Source organism: Corvus kubaryi, unplaced genomic scaffold (assembly GCF_017639235.1).
Source record: "Corvus kubaryi isolate FWS band 111438036 unplaced genomic scaffold, C.kubaryi_AGA036_p1.0 split1-131, whole genome shotgun sequence".
In the NCBI taxonomy this organism is placed as follows: Eukaryota; Metazoa; Chordata; class Aves; order Passeriformes; family Corvidae; genus Corvus; species Corvus kubaryi.
In genome coordinates, this window is record NW_024582073.1 from 4,549,881 (window position 1) to 4,571,306 (window position 21,426).

Genomic DNA, 21,426 nt, shown 5'->3' on the forward strand with positions numbered 1-21,426 from the left:
AACACATGGATCACATTAAAACACTGAAACTGATGATAAAATAAATTACAAATCTACTGCTTCTGTCCATCTCTGAAAAATTCTTAACTTACATTTTTGGAGGCAAGGAAGCTCATGCCCTTTGCCACCTGGTAAGAAAAGCTCAGCAGATCTTCTACATCTAAAGCAAGTTCATCATCTTCCGGCATAGCAAGGGTAACATCCTGATCAGTGTAGGATCCTACACAATATAAACAACAACAGCTTTTGAGTTAAGCAAGTGTAATCATGTAGAAATCATGTAGAGTTGTTTTGACATTAAACAAAACAGTGACTGGAGTAAGTACCAGTCTAGAATCACATAAATAGCCCATCACCAAAAAGGAAAAAAATAATCCTGATACTCCATTTAAGTGTGAAGAAATACAAGACACTGTAATTGAGCATACTGTTCTTTTTCAAGCCTTCTCACACCTATTACTGAGTTTTAAGCATCCCCATTCACAAAAGACAAATATGCTAAAACTGAACAAATCCATGAAACCCCTCTTCCTGCACTCCCACCAGCAAACAGAATTCCTTGCCACTGAACTCACCAGACTTCACAGGTCGTTTTTTGTCAGCCTTTGGTGGGACTGCATATGACACTCCTGGTTTCATGTCCATGTACTCATTGGCAACATCACTGTAAGAGGCAGCAGAACAAAAGAAACATAGTTTAGTGAAAAAGGTCCCAAAAGCCATCCAAGAAAAAAGCCAACATCAGGCCAACCTTCTGAATAATTGCTTTACAAATGATCAATTGATTGGAAATTCATGGGTGTGTGAAAAAAATGAGGAAATGCCTGTACAGAAAGAGAGGTTTGTTGGTACAGTTAATGATACACCTCAAAGTTTGAGTTTGGCTCAGGTGAGCAAGCAAAACCTTTCACATGAATACTGTTTATACAGACCTCACTCTCTACAAATTAACATCCAGATGTTTCACAGGATCTGCTAGTGCTTCCTTTTTCTCCTTAGGCCAACTTCTACCAGAATATTTCAGCAGCTCAATTGGCAATTGAAATGCAGAAGACAAATGGTAAAAAATGTTAAATTCAGAAATTCCCAAGTTCCATAGGGGATTCATATGTATTTCAAAAAATCAGCCGAGGCTTGGGACAGCCATCTGCTACATTCTTTTAAGTTTAAATTTTCTTATTTCTATATATAATTCAAATGTACAGATTTTCATACTATATGGCTTATAAATATACAGTTAGGCACCTTTAGAAATGATGGATGTACTTTGGCATTTTTCACTTCATTGCCATTGGAATTCATATACTTCCTTAGCCTGAAACATCTGCTTAGTTTAAGAACAATAAATGCAGCCACAGAGCTAACATAGGAAGGAGCAATGAGATCACCAATAGCTTTAGTTACCATCATAAACACATCTGACACATTCAGCAGCAGTAAACACTACCACGAGAATTTTGTAAATACTCTGCTGCTAATAACTCAATTTATGAACTGTGCTTAAACAGCAAGATCCCTTCACTGAACAGAGGGCACAACCTCCAATGGCAAATCACAGCCTTATGTTCATCTCCACAGCGGTCCCAACCTCTCTGGGGCATCACCAGCTATCCATTTATTGCCACAGCACAAACAGCTTCACCAGGGCTACACCTTGCTGGGATAAAGAACTTTTCCAACTCCTTGGGTCTGCCTGCTTCTTTTGTGACTGCCAACACAAAGTAATGGGCCCACTGGGGCAAAAAACAGACTAAAATGTAGAATGGGCAGATATTGTAATAGCCCCTAGGTTTTGGTAAGCTGTCTCTCTCACTTTGCAAACGGAAGGAAATCTGCTTGGAAACGCCCTTGGAAAGAACTCTGGGATGGTATATAAAACACAGCAGTTAAAAATATACAGATGAATTAAGTACAAGAGCAATCTCAGAGTCATGACACAGGCTGTTTCACCACAAAATGTAGTGAACTGTCAGTGGCAGCCTGCTGCTGACACTGTAAGACAGTGGTTTGACTTTGTAAAAAGTGATTTCTGAAGGCAGGAACTTGGGACAACTCAGGGCACTAACAGCCCGACACCGGGGAAGCTGTCATTCAAGCTGCTAAATAAGCACTACCGAAGTTTAACAATATCAATAAACACAAATATGTACAAAGATTGGAGCCAAGGAAGTGCACGAAATAACTGCAGAAATTTGATAAAGAAGTAAAACAGAGCTCATACAATCCACTCTGTATATAATGACACTCTGTTGGAATAAACCACCCCCTGAACAAATAGCCTATTAATTAAATTGTTTTCTTGTGCAGCCAAGAATCTCCAAAGCCTGCTGCATTAAATGTTTCTCCACACCTCTTATCTCTAATAAACTTTGATATCTCCTCCTTCCCAATCTTCTAAAAACACAAGTACATTTCAGCGGTTCATACTTACACTGCAGGCTCTGACTGATGCAAAAGGTTCTCATAAACAGCTGCATCTGCATGTTCTTCATGTTTTGGACAAATAAATGAATCTCGTTTCCGTCTCAGAAAATTTAAAAGATCACCATAACAGCAATATTCTGTAATGACTAGAGTGGGACCTGTAGATGCATGTAAGGTTTAGAAAGCTGGTGAGTATTGTTTTTAAAGCAGAAAACCCTACATAAAGCTAGCATTCAGTGAAGCACACAGGCTGGACTATTAAAAAAAATCACACTGCCTAGCACTGTCTAGACTTGAAAAGTTATAGAAAAGTAACCGAGCATCTTCCCTTTCACAGATGAACAACTGTGGTCCAGCTAAAGCTGTGTCCCAATTAATGTTCTGCCCCTCAACAGCATTGGATTGTACAAAAATTAAACAAATAAGTCTTTTTCTTCATGCGATAATGGTTCTGGCCAGACACATCTGTTTGATTTTGCTCACTTCCTGAAGGAAGTTATTTGTTCCAAACATTAAGAGTAATTCAAGCTTCAAACATTAATCCTTTTGATTCACTTCTGTTTACAGCAGAGCTTCACACTACTTCAGTAATGTTTTGGAAATGATGTAGAGTGTTATATTCTGCAGTATAATAGGAAAAATCATTCAAACAGAACAGCCTGCTGCAACAGAAAACTACACTGCACAAGGTCTTAGAATATTAAAATGAAATCAGAAAAGGGAATCAAGTCATCTTCAGCAAGGATGTTTATAGATCAAATATATGTCTTTTGAGTGAATGACTCCAGCTACAGAGCTCGAATATGTAATTACACTGCGTGTTATTTCATCTCTAAGTTTACTCTGTATCATTGTTGCCTAACCTCACTGGTTTATTTCCATTTCTCTACAGTTAAAAATTACAGCTTTCACAAAGCAAAACAAGTGTTTGTGGTGTGATTTTCTTACAGACACCACATTTTTTCCACTGAGAGAAACATGCACTTGGGCCAGTGAGTCTACTTAGCTGGCTGCCTGAACAAAATAGTTTCATCCTATTTTTAAATCATTAATTGTGAGAAATGCTTTGCCTTTGACTAAAACTATGAATTTTTACAAGCCCCTTTTCTTTGAAAAATGTGTAAGAAGCAGTACCATCTTTCATATTAAAATGAGTATAAATTAAAAATACAAGTTTCTATCACTCTCTATTGACACTTCAGGGGTTTTGTAGCTTTTATTATGTATGAAAACAAACTTATGAAGTTTATACTAAATGTGAAACATTAGGGTTTTCCAATTCTTTATTTCCAAAACTACTTTTCTCAACTTTCTGCTGCTTAGAATTTGTACCTTTAGTGGTGCCTTAGCAGATATATTTGCAGCAGATACATTTAAACAGAAGGCTGGAAGGCTACGGAAGACAAGCCTGTTGACTTCACCTAGGATACCAACAAGGAACCAGTTCTCATTAATGAGAAACAATGTGATGGAGGAAAAAGTTTATACTGTACATTTTGTCATCTCTCCAGAAGAAAGCACACAATGGTTCACATGAAAGAGAATAAAAGCAACCTTCTTGTTCAGCTGAAGCTACAGTAGTCTTACTACTGTTTTTAAAATGAGCCTAAAATCTAGATTCAGTAAATCACAGATGATAATCATGATGATCTGCAACATGTCTAAGCATGAAATGTATTTAAGATTTCTACACTTAGAGCTGCACCTTGGATTCTTCTTCACAAAGTTCATCCTCCCGGCAATAAAAAAGAACAGAAACAACCAATAATCTGTAGACAACCCCACCTCCAATAGTGCAAGCTCCAAGCAGATTCACGATGTTGATGTGGTTTCCAAGGTAGCTCAGCACTTTAAGCTCTGACATCAAGGCTTCCCTTTCCGTTAAATGGGCGCTTGCTGCAAGGCAAAGCACAATGTTCAGCATGTAACACACCAACCAAGAGAGAAGAGAGAAAAAATGGTATCGTGTACTACAGCAACTTACTTTTCAACATCTTTACTGCTACTGTCATAGCAGCATCAGACTTAAATAAACCATAAGCAGTGGCTTCAACAACTTTTCCAAAAGCTCCAGCGCCAAGGGTTTTACCTAATAAAGCAAACAAAATACTCTGTAACAACTCTGAGTACTTCTTCCTGTAGGGCTCAACATCTTATTATATGATATCAAGGAAGCTATTGCAGACATGTCTGCTTGCCTTTTGTCCCAAGCCAAGAATGAGCAATTATCATTATCTGCATTATTGCACAACATCTTTGTGACAAAACCCTGCTGTGTTTGACCAAAGTCTCATATGAGACCTGAAGGTTTCACCTTGCAGATGAAGTTAAATAAATCTAAACTAACCAAAACTCAAACGGTTTCTAGGAAATTCCCATTTGTGATCATAAGGAAGTTGCGTTGGATCTATGTAAACATAGTTGTTTCCATTTATTTCTTCAACAACTTTCCACTGAACTTCGTACTTGGGTTTCTGGAAAAGAAAGAGACCAGCTGTGACTACTGAGGACTCTGCAAGCAGCTCACACACGCTTTTTTAACTTGGGCAAAGGGGCTTCTGATTTTACCTGCAAATATATGTACACCAGAATCATGACTATGATGCACATCAGTCCTGCAGCAACTCCAAATGCAGTTAGTAGAGGGGTGAAAAGGGTGTGGGTACGGATTTGCTCTGGAAAGAAACAGAAAATTCTCCTTAAAATACTGAACGAGAAAAACTAAATTAAAAAGATGCAGGTGAGCACCTTTCCTTGGTTCTTCTTTGTAAAATACAGTTTAGAGTTTTGACTTTCCCAGATGTGCTCCAGGTGTGTCAGAATGTCTTTCCTGAAAGAGCTGTGGGAGATGGAGCTGGCACAGAAACCACCCAGTTCATGCCTTCGGAGTCTCAGCTTCATTAATTCACGAGGTTTGGCACTAAGATCAGGTAATGCAAGGGGTTTGCATGATCTCAGTCAAGTTAGGTTAAAGAAAGAAGCTTTTATCTGAAGTCCCATTTTTTCTCTTCCCCTTTGCCCCCCACCTAAGTATGATCCCTACAGCAGAGTCTTCACAAGGAGAGGTTGTGTCAAGTAGTGAAGAAATACCATTCCACTACAGCCCATCTGCCCCAAATCTGGCGTATTTGTTTGTATGTTCTATCTGGCTGTAACGGAAAAAAAAATAAGCAGAACATTTGGTTTTGCAAAGAAGAGCACAGCTTTACAAACACATTTCAAATTATCTATGTTCTAGTGGTTTTTTCTCCCCCACAAACCTACAAATACCACTACAAAACTCATAAGCCCTTTTGCAGCATGTTGTTGCTGTTACTTCTTTTATAGCAGCAGGACACTTAAGCTCCAGGCAAGCTGGGGACAGCATTTTTCCTGAGATATTGTAAAAACCTAAAATAAAATGCAATCATTCTTTTAAAAAAAGAAGTGATGGCCTGAATACTCAAAACAGACAATGACAGGAAAACAAAAGGGAGAGAGAGAGGGAAAGCCAGTGTAATGCTGTAAGTGGTTTTCCTCTGTGCTGCACAGACAGAAGAAACCCACATACCTACTGCACTGCAGAACAGGTGCCTTAAAAAGACAGTACCACAATAGTCACTGAAAAATTAAAGCAATACTTTGACAGGCAGAACATGCAATGTAGTACGTTATCACGTGCTCAGCCACAGTACTGTAAACTTTCTTACGGCAAAAACACTTAAAATCCTTTTACAGGAAGAGCTAAACACCATCCATGTTTTGTGGTCTCATTCAGGCCGGACGTTACCTTTAATAGCAAAGTTGAAGAAAGCAGAGCTCCTGTCCCCATTGCTGGAGGCCTCACAGCACACGGTGCCGGTGCTCCTGAACATGCTGGCGTTAATGGTGCTTTCAACCAGGATTCGCTCAAATGACAGTGCTGATGAATTTGTGTAACCAATTTTGACATCCATGGGGGATATTGTTGGTGAATCAAAACACCTGGAGAAACAATACCGACAGTTACCTGCAATGGATTGCTACCTGAAGTGCCAGACCAACAGAGAATGGAACTACACTGGTCTACAAAGGGATTTGGCTGAAGATATTAACCTTGAAACAGCCGACTCATGGGGTCTCATGGTCTTGTATGTAGTGGGAGAAATGGATACTTACACCTACCCTGGCCCCACTAGAGACCACGGTGTCTGCATTTGCTTTTGATTAGACATACCTACAGGTCTGTAACTTCTCTGTGGGTTTTATACCATTCAACATTCATTTTCAACTTCAGTGTCAAGCAGTTGTGGTCTATACCCACTTCTGTAAATGTTCCCCAAGCATCATCTTATTACTGCACAAAAAAAGTCCATGATGTACATAAAGCACCACCAAGCTTATATGCAGTCAGAAAACAGCCAGTTCTTTTCTCCCAAGATGTTGCTTCTCCTTCATATGTCACATATTTACTACATAAGCACACATCTAAGATTTTAAAAAAGGTACTATTTGAAACCATTAAGGAAATAACAATTATTTTAGACATAAAACAAATTACACTGGTGGGAAGGAGACCCATGACTTGCTAGTACGAGATCTAATACTATGGGGGAAGTCAAGAAAAACCTTGAAACTTGCTTCACAAATGCTCCACTTCACAGTGAAACTCCACAATCTTCTTTAAAATGCCTGATTTTAAAAACATCCGGCTTTATTTGTAACAACTCTAGACTTGTTTACTTGTCATATGTTTCATGTGAACAGAAATCTAATTACGTTATGTCTGGAAAAATTACTTCATTACACAATGAAACAAATTATAACAGCCATATTCACAAGTGATTCTGTGATTGCCACTCTGTGAAATTGCACATAGAACATGGGTCATTTGGGGCCAAGCTGATACAAACCATAGTTAGCTTGCAGCAGAAAGTTTGGCTTTCACTTTTACGCAGCAGAAAGTGTTGGTTATTCCCCTTTCAAGGAGAGAATGCAAAGGAGAATAACGAAACATATCCCTACCTTCTCACAAACTACTGCAAATAAGGCAACGCCAAAAAGGATGAAAGACACAGTGCAACATTCGAATATTACTATTACGAAGTCATTCCATGTTCTTAATTTTTAATTAGCAATTGGGTGTGTCACACATAAATAACCTTTGGAGACTCTTGTTTACTTAACTCACCTCTGCTCAGTTCCTGGGCAAAAATACCAGTATATGGTAGGGGCTGGGAATCCAGCTGCTACGCACTGGAGAATACCATTGCTAAGTATATCCAGAGTGAGAATCTCAGGTTTTGCTGTAATAAAGAAAAGCAATAGTCATCTATTAGGGGAACACAGGATTTGCATTGCCATTTGCTCTTCACACCAGCAACCTGTGTGCCTTATCATGCATGGAATCACTCAGGTGAGCAAGACCTGTTTATGCTCAAGGATGTTTGTGTCTGAACTGGTGTCCTGCAAAAATCGAGTATCTGTGAAAATATTAGTTCTTACACTGAGTACTTGGGCTGAATGTCAGAAGAATACCTTATCTCCCCCTGAGTATTTGATTTGATGAAAGATCCTAAACCAGCAAAGCTAAGAGCTTGAACAACCCAAAGAAGCCTGTGCTTGGAACAATAAAGTTCCCATTCCTGCACAGCATGACTTTACCCACCTGTAAAAAGGACAGTTTCTTCACAGTTAGAAGTGTACTAAATCTGTCAAACCACATCCCTCTTACATCTGCCCTGTGTATTCAATATTACCACTGCAGCCAGGAAAGGAACTACGCTGCAAGGCAACCAGTGCAGACCTCCCCACATAGGATACATCCCTCTAAGATATCGCTACTGAAATGCCCAACTGCCTGATTCTCTGAAACACCGCACGTACAAGAAGCCAACACTTGGCTAAACGTATTAGCTTTCCAAATGAGAATTTGTGATTGCTCCGGTAGTTTAGAAAGCAATTCATCTGGCCAATGCCTTTTGTCACATCCTGAACAGAGCTAGTCCTGCAGTTGGTTTAGGAGCCCCTGTTTCAAGTATGGCAGGAAACCAGTGCAGTCAGGTGGACTTCAGAGTTGTTAGTCCAATGCCAGAAGCTTCAGCCAAGAGCACCACTAACACAGCAAGGGGTTTTTCCTGGTGAAACTGGAATTACTGACCTTCCTTCCTTCCCTTAACAACCTTAGCTTCCTTGCAAGATCACCTAAACAGAAGTTAGTGAAAGCAACTATAAAAGACTACATTGCAATGATGCTGCTCACCTGACAGATACAAGTGAAGAGCCCATTATCAGTTAATACACCTTTACAGAAATGTAAGATGAACTTCTAATTCTAGAAAGTGGTGAAGCTGTATAGACTGCAGTGGGAAAACATAGATTTATTTCAGATAAAACCCATGTACAAAGACTGCACAGCATTAGTTTTTAATGAATAGAATATTCTACTCACTGATTAAATTAGAGGCAATAAAACAGATAATATTCTCAATCACGTACCACCTCCTCGTGACTCACGTTACAGGAACTGAATGTTCTTTCATTTCTGAATCTGCATGTTGTGTTTTATGCAAAATACCAAGAACCAAACATTGTTGCAAAATGTTGAGACTGATTTTCAGCATTACTCATTTGGTGAAGAACTCTCTGAGAGCACACAGCATGTCAACCCAGCCTCAATGCTCACAGAATACATGTAATTCACATTTCTGAAATTCCAATCAAAATGGCTGGATTGTGAAATTATAATTAGCTAAACTACAACCCATGTGCTATTTGTTTAGGTTTATGCTGCATTTTAGGCAACATTACAGTACAATGTAAGTCAAGAAATGAGATAACTGAGAAGTCAAATATAAGAGGCATATGCGCATTAGGCCCTGGAAAAAATACTGTGCCAGAGTTGGTCTGCATGTAACATCTGAAGCTGAGTGAGGGAAACGAAAATGCCCACAATTAGTCACGCTCTTTCCAGTGTAAAAACCTAGTGCAATAAAAGCCTGTCTGCATGGCCGCGAGCCCACATGCACTCCTCCTGCGACAGTGAAGGAGATGACAGGCTGTCCAGCCCAGGCAGTGTGGTCCAGCCTTGGTGCCAGGGGAAGCTGAGCTGTAGCAGCCTCTGAGAAGTGCTGACCTAAGAGCAGCTCTACCTGTCATGTGCCTGGTGAAGCACTTTGATGTAGCAACTAGAGTGATCAGCATCTCCTCACCAGCACCGAGGGCTCCCAAGCCTCCCTGGCTCAGAGATATTAAGGGACACATTTCACTTGAGGCAGCAAAGAGGCCCCCCCATGCCAGTACCCAAGGGGACTGAGATGGCTGCTACTGCCATTCCCACTGGCTGCTCCTTTGGCAGCTCAGGCACGCACGCATCTCAGCACCTGCACCCCTTTCTGGCAGCCAGAGCACCTTCCTCAACCACCAGTGCAGGTGCTCCAGGGGATGCTGGAGTGAAGATGGACTGCCTTTTGCAAACAGGTGCCGAGCTGTCTTGCACATCTTCTTTTTAAAAGGGTTTTACTGTGCTAGATTTTATGACTTTTGCTGCCTAATTACCCCTCCGGCTATCAGGCAGACTCCTAATGACCAGATGTTGCTTACTGTTCTGACTTTAATCCCCTAAATATTAAACATTTTGTTACATTGTTCAGCATATATGCATTCTGCCTTCTGTAATCAGGCATTAAATGTCTTAAACTTCTAATTTCATTAAGTTTATTAATCACTTTTCAGCTTTTATTTATGTCAATTCTGAGTGTATCAAAGATGACTTATAAGAGGTCACTCCTATTTTAATTCAATGTTCTGTATAATGAAATTCTGAGTTTAATTGCTTTCTATTGCCAGTTTCCCTTTCTTCATTGTTAACGAAGTAAATGTCTAAAAAGTAACACTTAATAGGTACTGTCAGTCATCCCAGACAAAGAGAGAGTTTTTTTCCCCACTGAAGCTACATTTTCTGGATTGGAACAAATCTTTCTACAGTATCGTGGTGACTCCTTATTGTTCACTGCATAGTCCAATGACAGGAAAACAGCTGAGCTTGGCTTCATGTGATCTATAATACCATGACCAGTTTTCTCTTTGCAGCAGGAGCCCCAACCACATAGATAATATTTTGTTGACTGTAATTAAGCTGAGATATTATTTTGCATTAAATTCAGGTAGTAGTTGGAAGATTCCTCTGCTAATTGCTAGATACACCATACCTTGCCACTCTGGAGATTTCTACAGTTTCTTAAGTGTAACTGAGTACAGTATGCTGCTTGTCAAGCTGTAATTTTCTTTCTGGCTCCTAATTTTAGTGCTCCTTCTCTCCATACATTTATTATGAATTACTACACTATTTTAAAAGCAATACAGTATTGTTTCAGATTAGCATATGCAATTGCTAAATATGTTTAAATCCAAGGCAAGTATTTCTACACCGGGTTTTTCATTTCTTTCAGCAAATGCTTCAGCATCGATATTTGTTTATGTGAAGACATTCTCCTGATTATGAATCCTGTTTTACCTGTTTGGTTACTTTCTGCTGATTACATGCCCAAGCCAGACATGTAAACATCACGAGCTACATCTAAGCAATTTATGCAAAATCCCTGACAACAATGCCAGGTGAGGATGCACCATTAAATCAGGATCTGACCCACCCACACATGACTCACCTTTGGCAGTCACTCTGCTATGTCAAATAAAATGGTATGTTGTCATGCAGTTTGTGTTTCACAGCTAAATAATGAGCATTTTGCAAGCCAGTGAAAACAGGTTATTTTTGTCTAAAACAACCCCTAGAAAGGCCAATCTATTAGTTTCTTTTTTTCAAAATGAAAAAATGTTTGCAGGAGCTTAGTCAAAATGCCAAAAGAAACTTTTTGAGTCAAGTGCATCAAATCCAACTGCTTCAGCAATGGCTGCAATCCACCCAGGGCCACAGTGCATGACAACATGGGCTCCATGAGACTGCTTAAGTGTCCTCACGGCATCCCAAGACTGATCTTGCTGCTTACAAGACCAGTAGTTGAAGAAAGAAGGAAACAGACTTGAATGCTGCTGGTTGTAGGGACAAGCCATTCAGAAGAACAAAAGTGTCTATGCTCCCTTTTGCCTTGCCCATTCTGCTTCTCTATTCTCTTCCTGGTCTGGTTTCCTAACCACGATCCACAGGGATTTTCAGCTTTTATTAAGTAGCACATGCCTCAAAAGCAGCAACATGACAATCTGCATTGAGAACTGACACCTGATAATGCCAAAACTGTGAGACAGTATTTTTTTAGTTCTTGTGCCCAGACTATAGGCAGCCTGCAGTTTCTCCCATTCCTTCAGTGAAATTACATTTCTGGCTCAACAATTTGCTCCACTAATCTTTTAAATACTAGAATTATCCCTCATGACTGTGACCCACATTCATTCACTGAGACAAAGGACATCTGAGATCACTAGTGCCCTTATCTCAGAAATCAGAGCTAGGAAACACAGAAGGCACAATACAAGTGTCAACATTCATGGATGAAGGAAGAAATACCATGTTCTGAAAGGAGCCCAAGTGACATTTCTAGATCCAAACTATGTCATTGCTAATAGAGATGCTACAAATGTTGATCTTCAATGATAAATGTGAAGAATTCAGAAATTAATAGCTAGGACTTGATGCATTTGTGGAAATCTTGACAGTCCTCCACACAAAACTGTGCCTGAAGAAGGACACATTGCTGCTAAAGCATAGCAGCAACACAAAACCACATTTGCAGCGCATTCACTTACTTTCGATACAGTTCCTCTTGCTGGGCTCAAAGTCCCCTCTTGGTTTAATTTTCCTTAAGCTTGGCCTTTAGCAGCAGCCAATATTTGTCTGCTGAGAGCATGAAAGGCTCTAAGAGGATGGCTCCGCTAAGGACAGGGTTTTCGGAAGGTTTCATTGAATTAATTTTGAAGTTTGGCATTTTCTTGAGGAATGCTATTTGGAACTGAGGCCAATGCTCTTCCGTAACGAGCGTGTCCCAAAGATGACAACACACACATTTGTAAAGCTATGCAGATTTCTCTAAAACAATGGTGATTTATATTATTATACAGAAGTATTTAGATGCCAAAAGGCATCTAAATGTGAATAATTCTCCTGACAAGCTTTCAAACTCTGCATCCAACTCAAACAAATTAAGGACAAAAGCTTAACTGGTTGCCAAAAATGCAAATTATAAACCCTGTGTATCCTGCTCCGCCTGGAATTATAAAAAGTTTATGATACATACTTATTTTTGAGATCATGTTTCCACGTGCTACAGGTTTTTTTCTGTACAAACAACCTAGCTGCTCTCTGGTAATCTCTGGAATACATTTGCTAGAATGTAAGGTCATGCTGGATAGTAGGTGGATTTGTGTGAGTACTCTGCACTTTTATATCTTGACATTTAGTTTTCCAGCATGTGCTTCACTTCAGAAAGCCTCTCATATGCTGAACCACACTGTGACATCTTGTGCATACATTATGTTGTATAAAATACAATGACTGTGATAATGAAATATTTCAGACTGTTCACTTTACTTACTTTTCACATAGACATTAAATGTTACAGAGGAGCTGGCATCAGAGTTGGACACAAAAAATGTGTAAATGCCTCCTTCTGTTCCTTTTAATCGTGTAAGGTGAAGTTCACTTGTGTAACTGTAAAGGAAAAATTTAAGCATTACTAAGACACACAACTTGCTCTGAACAGGCAATTGCTGCACGGAAAATAAGAAGGACATTTTCTGCACACATCGTCCATGCAAACACTCTTATCTTACATTATGACTGCGACTGCAATTCCAACATCCAGCAGTTTTGCCACTTCTAACACCCAGATGTGTGTCTTGGTAGCAGCTCAGCATCAGGCTCAGACCGCATGCATGCATCACCACCTGCTCCTCTTCTCACTGAGGAGGGGACCCAGATTCACAATCTAGGCCACATGTTCTAGGTGCTTCACTGGATTTTGGGAAGACAAGGGATTAGGAGAGAACAGTGCCCAGCAGAAATAAAAGCATAAGCTTTTATCCAGAGCACTTGGGGTCTGCTGTGGCAGTGGAGGGAGTTTCTGCACACAAACGACCCTAATTCTCATTTTTGCTCTTGGACAGCAATGTAGGTGAGTCGTGAGTATACAGCATGCTGGTCCTCAGATGGTGTGGTTAGCGCGACGCTAATCCAAATCTAGGTCGGCAGACTTTACACCAGTTACTGTGGAAAGCCACACATTCTACATCTTTTATAGTCACAATTTTCTCACCATCCCCACTTTCCTCTTTCCAGAGCAGACCCTAGTCTGCTGTTCCAAAGTGAAATGGATATTTACAGCCATGCATATTACCTGTTATTGCCCACAGTCTTGAACTTGACATCATGGTCTGAGGAATTCTGTAATGTTTCGTTCATGTACATCCAGACTTCTTCCTTCGGTTTTGGATATGCCTCATATTCAACTGTTAAGTTTCCATTTTGTCCTGCATTTATATCTATTGTGGTATTCATTGTTGCAAACAAACGGACAAATCCTTTAGCTGATGGTCATATGAGGAGAAGAAAAACAATTTCAGGGCCATTTAGAAAATTGTGAGTACTCTAACCACACTTAGACGACTTCAAGATCAGTGATCAAACATACAACTGTGAAACAGGAAATCTTATCTGCAGAGCAGAACTCAGACCCTCACCTGCCAAACCCAAGGCTACTAGCTACATGTAAGCATGAGGCACAGGACTTAAAGCAGCCTTGAGTGCTTTACCATAAATAATTCCATCTTGTGGTGAAAAATACTCTCTATATACTTTTGGGAAAATGCAAGCATGTATTTGATTCTACTCAAGTATTTCTATTTTTCCAAAAATTTGACTTGCTAACTGTCTGGTATGAAAAAAACATTACAAAAAAAGCAAGCTAAAATCATTTATTACAGTATACTAGAGTATTAAAGGTTTCTTTGTCAAGTGTAATTAAGAACAACATTACAAATGAAGCTATTAAAAGCTGTAATTAGAGAAAAATGTCCACAGGCCTAGATACCAATAATCTTAAACTAAGGCATTTCTGTACATCTGCTGCTGGGTCTTAATCTTTCATTTGGCAGATACTATTTATCACTGCGCAGTTCCATTCCAAAATATCATGTCTAACAACATCTTTGCTGTAGTGGTTTTAATTTCATTAATAAACCCATCAGATTGAGGATTCACTTTAAAAAGACTATTTTTTCAGTCCTATTACAGAAATTCATAAGGGAATTATCAGTTTGACAGGCAGATTGCAATTACTAGGAAACACATTTACTGAGAGCTTGAATTTAGACCTGAAGTCAATCTCAGATCCCTGCTTCTTCCCACTTTCTAGTAATCAAACTGCCGTGGCCAGCTGGGCACCCGAGCTTGGGAAAACCAGAGCCAGTGGGGCTTGGTGAAAGCATATGGATCTGCCAGAGCACTTGACAGATGCTTTGAAGAAGAAAGGATGAAGTAAATTCACAGCAGGCAAGTACGCTCTGAAATGGTCTCCATCATCAGAAAAGAGAAAAATATTTCAAATCTGAAAACGGAAGGTTTGTAGTGCTTTTTTCAGTTGTCTGTATAAACACAGGATTCCCTATGCAAGCTATATTCAAAATCAGACCCAACAGCCTTCAAATAAAATTTTATTATGATGCTATCGGTCCCTGTAATACAGTTCTAGTACCTTCTACAATTAGATAAATTAACTGCTAGAAAATGTAACTAGGAATTTACAAAAAATACACATTATTTCCTGTAAAACCTTTGGCTAATGTTAAAGCCATAGTGATGTAGTATCTGATGCAATTCCAGATCTCCCTCTATGTACACACCATACAGCACTTCCTAGGACTCTGGGAGCTGGCACACTTCAGGTGAAGATAGTCAGTTTGACAATAAATGGTGAAAGGTATCCAAAAGTTGGAGCTTATTTTATTTTAAGTCAAACTTGAGAGGGTGGAGAGAGAAAACTATCTCAGAAAGGAAAGATTCCACTTTTTCTCTGGCATTTTTTATTAAATACAAACCTTGCATTTTACCAAATAAAAATTTTATTTCCTACTTTTTATAGTGCCATGCTTTATTTTAAACCCCAGACTTTCCAAAGTCAATCCTTTTTAAAGCTACATTTGCATATGTAGTAGTACTAAGAATTTCTGTAGTTAAGAACTTCCCTCCTCTTATAATAAAAGCTTTCACACTGATCCCCTTGGGGAGAAGATTTTCTTTCATACTTCACACTGTTTCACTCTTTTACATATGAATGTAGTCTCTCCTGTAAAAAAAATGAGGAAAACATCCCTGTCATTGTGAGCCCTACCACTCGACCAGCACAGCAAGGTTAAGGGCACTCAAACCTCTGCCTATTTGCTGAAGATCTGACCCACATGGGTCAAACACTTCTGTTTTCTTTACGCTACCAGGGAGAGCAAAACAAGCAGTGTTGCCGGAGTGTGTGTCTGTGCAGCAGAAAAACAATTTGAAAAGGAAAAAAAAGAATCCAAGGCTACACTTCCCTCAGTTACTAAACCCTTGAATGGTACGGTACTGGAACAGTTGTAGCAACTACACAGACCAGAATGATCTTATTAACTATACCAACATGTTCTTAATTGTACTCAATTTATCAAATGATCAGGCTTCAGCAGCTTTAAAATTCAAAAGGCACTGTGTGTCATCCAAGTTAATATATAGCAGACTCTAAACACATCTGTTATTAAACAAGAGGAGGAAGGGAGTTTGCTCACTGTTTAGGGACATGATCCAAAACATGTAGAAGTGATGGATAGTGGGTTTAACAAGGGGGTGACCTCCGGAACAATTTCATGCTGTCTATGTGCACCATGACATTGCTCACAGCATTATTTTAAATAGAGGTATAAATATAGCTTCTACGTAAAAAACATTGACACGCTGTCAGTGAAATTCCCCATGCTTGGAAGGCAGGTACTGAAGATGTGCTTTGCGCTTGTGCTGCCAAATTACTTAAGCATAGGGACAGTACCAGGCAAAGGTAAATTAGCTGCTTTGTTAAAACCCGTTTAAATTTTAGATTGAATTCGGAAGGATGAGACACCAGAGGGACAGAAACACTGTTGGGTGGTTGTTCTAGTATCACTTTAGAATAACGAGCAAAGGGTTATAGAAATTAAGGCAGCCATACGCACCACAACTTCCTGAACCATCCCATATGGTACCAGTCAGCAATAACCTTTACAGAAAAGCAACTTTACTCACTGAGGTTTGAGGAAAAAGAGAGAGAACGAAGAGAGACTCCTCAGTGTTCTCACTTTTCATCTCCTGCTCTTAGAAATGTTAAGATTTCTACAAGAAGCATTTACCTAGAGCTTTCAAGGTTACTGTGGCATTGGTTTTTCCAAAAGGGTTTTCTGCTTGGCATGTGAATTCTCCAGAATCATTAACTCCCACTGAACGGATGTTCAATGTTAATTTCCTTTCATATCCATAATCACCCAAATTTCTGCTTTTGCTTGTAACAATCTGTCGGTAAAAAACAATTAACATCTAAAACACTGTGTATGCATCATCTTTCCTAGATAAATTAAAAATAGGAGTAATTATAACTTTGCTATATTAATATTCATAACTTTAAACCGGAATAATAAGCCAGCACGACAAACCTGTCACTAGACTCTCTCCATGCAAAACAAGTGTGTGATCAGCTGCCTTTGGGAGATAATGTCCTCTCCTAAGTCTTATCCCCTCCCCTTCTTTTTTTTTTTCCCCCCCACAAGCTCCCTTCTAAGGCAAGAATGTGGGGGGACATGGGGTGTGGCTGGGGTGAATTTGGGGCTGTGCTCACCTGCCCCAAGAGTTCCAAATGGAGGAGACCAGCCCAAGCCAAAGAACTAGAGCTGTAGCTTCTTCACATGTTCCCATTACCTAATGACAAGTCTGTTGCACCCAAGGTCAGACCCAGCTCATTCTGCCTGCATTTCCAATACTGAGAAGGTGAAAAACCAACTGAAGGTTTTATTTGCACAAACAGCACTTCTAACTGTAGGGCTTGATGCAAAATGACCACTGGATCCTGATTTTCCTAATGCTCAGAAGCTGCAGCTCTTGTATGAAGTCATTGCAACTCAGAAGTGTGGTTCACCACTCAAGTGGTGCCTGAAGTTCAGCAGACTCTCTAATGGCTGCAATGCTTCCCGGAGAATGACAAGAGACAATTTAAAGTCTTGGGGCTTCATTTTAACTGTGTTGCTCTATGTCCCAAGGCCACAGCATCTCCTGATTGCAGGCATGCTGCACAGAGCCCTACCGGCAGCAGACTATACACAGCATCCTTTCTCTGGTACCCACTCTGATTCTTGGTCCATAGAAATCTAAATTTATTAATCTTAAAAGCAACTGGAAATTTCATTCTCTTAAATATGTCATGATTCTATACATATGCGTAGAAAAAATAAATGCTTTGAGATATTGACTTGAGTCTCTGTGAGAATGTTCGGTATGGTTGGGAAGACTGATAAAATTTACACTGATTAATCCAAACGCAGACCTGGACTTGTTATGATTTTCTAATCGAATTACTGCAATTCTTGGATGTTCCAAGAGCTTCTAGATAAATTAAAGCTTCCCAATGCAATTTTGATTTCTCCTGAGTTATAATAATCACAAGAGAAGTGTATTTAGTATGGATGTGCTTGTTAGTAACCAGTCTCCTAATTTTCCAAAGCGGTGGTAACTTCAGTCATACATGGAAAAAGCATTTCAGTCTTTTTCCTCTCATCTATTCAGGACAAAATGTAATTCCAAATCTACTTAAATATGAAATTTATGTGTTCTCCTTCAACACAAAATTCAATTTGATAGTATTTCAAAGACAGCAACTCCTACTATTTACTAGAAAGGACAGAAAAGTCAAACTTATTGGGAAAATACTTTCCTTGTGGCTTTTACACATTAAATAAAAAATTATAAAGCACAAAAAATGAAGGGAATTTCATCAATCTGTTACACAGGAAAGGGAGGGGAATGAGAGAAGAAATTAAATTCTCAGATAAAGGTCCTGGCACAGGAACAAAAGCGGATCTGCATGTCCCAAGCCACCTTTGTGTCACTTAGACCTTCTCAACGTTCAGAGCTGCAGGGTGGGATTTCTGGAGCAGCAAGCACTTAGCAAGAACAGCTTTACCAGAGCTGGTGGATTAGCTAAGCATGGCATGCCCAGCCCCAGGGAACAGACTCCTGTTCGTTATGTGCCCAAGGAGATGTAATTTATCCAAGTATCACAGGAGGCTTTTCTTCCATATACATGGGCTGAGAATTACATATTCTGGTCACTACCATTAGCAGTAAAAGATCAGTCAATTAGCATGGGAGTGTATATTGTAGGAGTTACTAAAAGGTCTTCACAAGGGCCTTTAATTAATTTAAATTTCAGGGTATACCCAGAAGATCAAGAAGCATTCTCAAAAACAACCCAAGGTGTACTGCTCATTTCAAAGACAGAGCTGGCAGCACACTGGCTTACCAGGAAAGGAAATCTTTCTGCCTCTCTTCTGCAGAATAGTTGCAGTATCAAACTCTCCTGGAGCACTGAGCCTCTCAATAATTTAATCTGGTGATGCAGTCAGTAACTTCATCTATCACTGGCAGACAGAAGCCAGTTCACTGGTTCATTTTTCAGAGCTTTTCCAGTTAGTGAGGTACACCATGTAATTTAAATGAATTAATCATTCCTGCGAATGCTTACTACTATTCCTGTCACACACAACCCCATGCTAATTAGCAGGTATTTACTGTTAATGATAACAACTAGAATATGTAATTTGCAGTCCATGTGTTGATATTTGCAGCTCCCATTGATTGCAATGTGATGTGTAGGCACTCCACGCTTCCGTATTTAGGAAACCCAACAGAGGTCACCTAAACTTCACATTGAAGAGCCTAACTTTAAATTCTTTTTGAGAAGAGAAGCCCATGCAGATGCTTTTCGTCCCAGCCATCCTCATGGGCACAGGACAGCTGCTGCCCTCTCACCAGTCTGTGGGATACTGAATCTTTGTAAATGCAACAAATCAAAATCAACACAGCATCAGGTACCCAAGACAAGCATGTGAATGTCTACAGAGAGTCTGTGAACTGTGCTGAGGCACACATGATACAATTAAAGGAACTTACCCCACTTTTGTGAGAAATCCAACTAGCTTGTACACTGCTATCCACATCTGTGATTATGCATGTAACTTCAAATTCTTCCCCTTCTTTGAGAAGCTCATAGCTTTTTGATAAGGTGATGACAGGAAGAGTTTTGTGAACTGGAAAACAATTTAGAAGTTTATTACTTTTCATTAGTCTCAGCTCTTCCGAGGGGGATAAAAATCAACAGTCATTAATTAACTTTCCAATAAAATCAAGATTCTGATATGTATTAAATTTTTTTAAACGTATTACACAGTTGTTCCTTTACAATAAGCACATTTCTGCCTCAACCTCGCATCAAATTACACTTAAGAGTTAGATAATACTTGTTAGAGCATAGCAACTTGCATGAATAAACTTGAATGATGTTGAACCATCAGTGAGACAATTCGTTTCATGACAGTGATTAAAAAGCAGCACTCTGGAACTGAAAACATGGTAAGTATCAGTCACTGAAGAACAGCAGCCCAGCACTAACTGCAAATTTTAATTACAAAACATTACAGCCAACAGAAAGTACTGTGTGACAAGTCCCTGAAAAGCTCTGATGATCAGCCTAGGAAGGACAGGTACAGCTCAAGGACTTCTGCACATCTGTGCCTGAAAGCACCTCAACCTCTGCTCACAGTGATAGCTCACAGTTTGTCACCCAAGAATCAGGTGGTGACATGCAGACGTCGGGTAGCTGTACCCTGTTCTGCTTCAGGATGTCTTTCATCAACAGTCAGGTGTATCTGAGGACTACGTATCTCCTGCCTCTGCAAAGCTCTTCAGCTCTCCCTCTGTTCTGTTCATGGCTTGTTTTTCTATTTTCTTCATCCTTTCTTCAATTTTTCCCATTTTATTATACTCCAGTTAATTTCCCACTAGGGCTTTTACACAGGAAGACAAACTGTAAATGCAGATAAGGTCTTCAGACTCTCTTTCTACCTCTGACACAACTTTTGTAGTTGTCTTAGGTAAACTGTACAAAACTTAGGAAAACACCATGCTTGTCAGGCATTCGTACTTTAACAATAATGTTTTCCTCATGTTGCTGTAAGAAGCTACAGAACAGAACAAAGAAACATGTTTGCTCTCTTCAGATATAAAGGCTCACACAAAAATCCCCCTCAGCATTCAGCATACCCAAGAGACAGGAGGATGCCAGTGCAGAAGGCATTCTGTGTTCTCATCTGCCAGAAACATTTCTGGACATCCAAAAAAAAGCCCGAAGTCCATAAAGCTCCTCATTGTTTTGAGAAGGGCTGTACATAAACACTCCCTGTGCTGTCATAGCTGATGTGTGTCTGAGTACTCCTGCACAGCTCCCTGTTTCATGGATGCCTCTTCAGTCTTTCTGCACCAGAAGCTCACACCTGAGGGTCTGAGTGGCATGGTTGTAACTACAAACACATTACGCACCAAAGCATCTCCAACATGTTTAAATGTTGAGCCAAGGAGAAAGTGGGAGTTTTACCTGGTGAACTCAATAAGGACTGAACACTATAGCACAGCAAATACAATACTGAGTGACAATGCTGCTGATGGATTTCAGCAGATGCTTCTACTTATTGCACGCTTCCTTCCTAATGGAGAAGGTGGGCAAAATGACAAGGTGCCCTCAGCCACCTATGGTTGTCCACCATCAGTGGTTTGCTGACAATGGTACCAGGTCAGCACCCTTCCATCTGAAGTCACCACTGAATCACACCACTAGAGATTTTTATCCCATAAAAAAGTCCAATACTACAGCCTCCATCTTCCTATGTCAGAGAAAAATCAGTTATATCAACCAGCTGGTTTCTTTCTTTGGCCATCACTGAAGAAACAGTTGAAAAAAACCCCACTTGTTACAGAACAAACGACACACA

At 39.8% G+C, this 21,426-nt stretch overlaps 1 protein-coding gene across 1 annotated transcript in view; it reads right to left on the bottom strand.

Moving 5' to 3' along the window:
- The window catches only part of KIT (KIT proto-oncogene, receptor tyrosine kinase), a 30,557-nt gene extending 10,819 nt beyond the window's left edge, over positions 1-19,738 (bottom strand). Inside the window, exons 1-13 of the mRNA XM_042053444.1 lie at positions 19,553-19,738; positions 16,744-16,903; positions 13,731-13,920; positions 12,930-13,045; positions 7,574-7,688; positions 6,194-6,387; positions 4,993-5,099; positions 4,772-4,898; positions 4,409-4,513; positions 4,210-4,320; positions 2,432-2,582; positions 576-664; positions 93-220 (exon numbers count right to left, since the gene is read on the bottom strand). Coding sequence (XP_041909378.1) covers positions 93-220; positions 576-664; positions 2,432-2,582; positions 4,210-4,320; positions 4,409-4,513; positions 4,772-4,898; positions 4,993-5,099; positions 6,194-6,387; positions 7,574-7,688; positions 12,930-13,045; positions 13,731-13,920; positions 16,744-16,903; positions 19,553-19,723 — 1,764 coding nt within the window. The 5' untranslated portion in view covers positions 19,724-19,738. The remainder of the gene's footprint in view (positions 1-92; positions 221-575; positions 665-2,431; positions 2,583-4,209; positions 4,321-4,408; positions 4,514-4,771; positions 4,899-4,992; positions 5,100-6,193; positions 6,388-7,573; positions 7,689-12,929; positions 13,046-13,730; positions 13,921-16,743; positions 16,904-19,552) is intronic.
- Between the last annotated feature and the right edge of the window lie 1,688 nt (positions 19,739-21,426).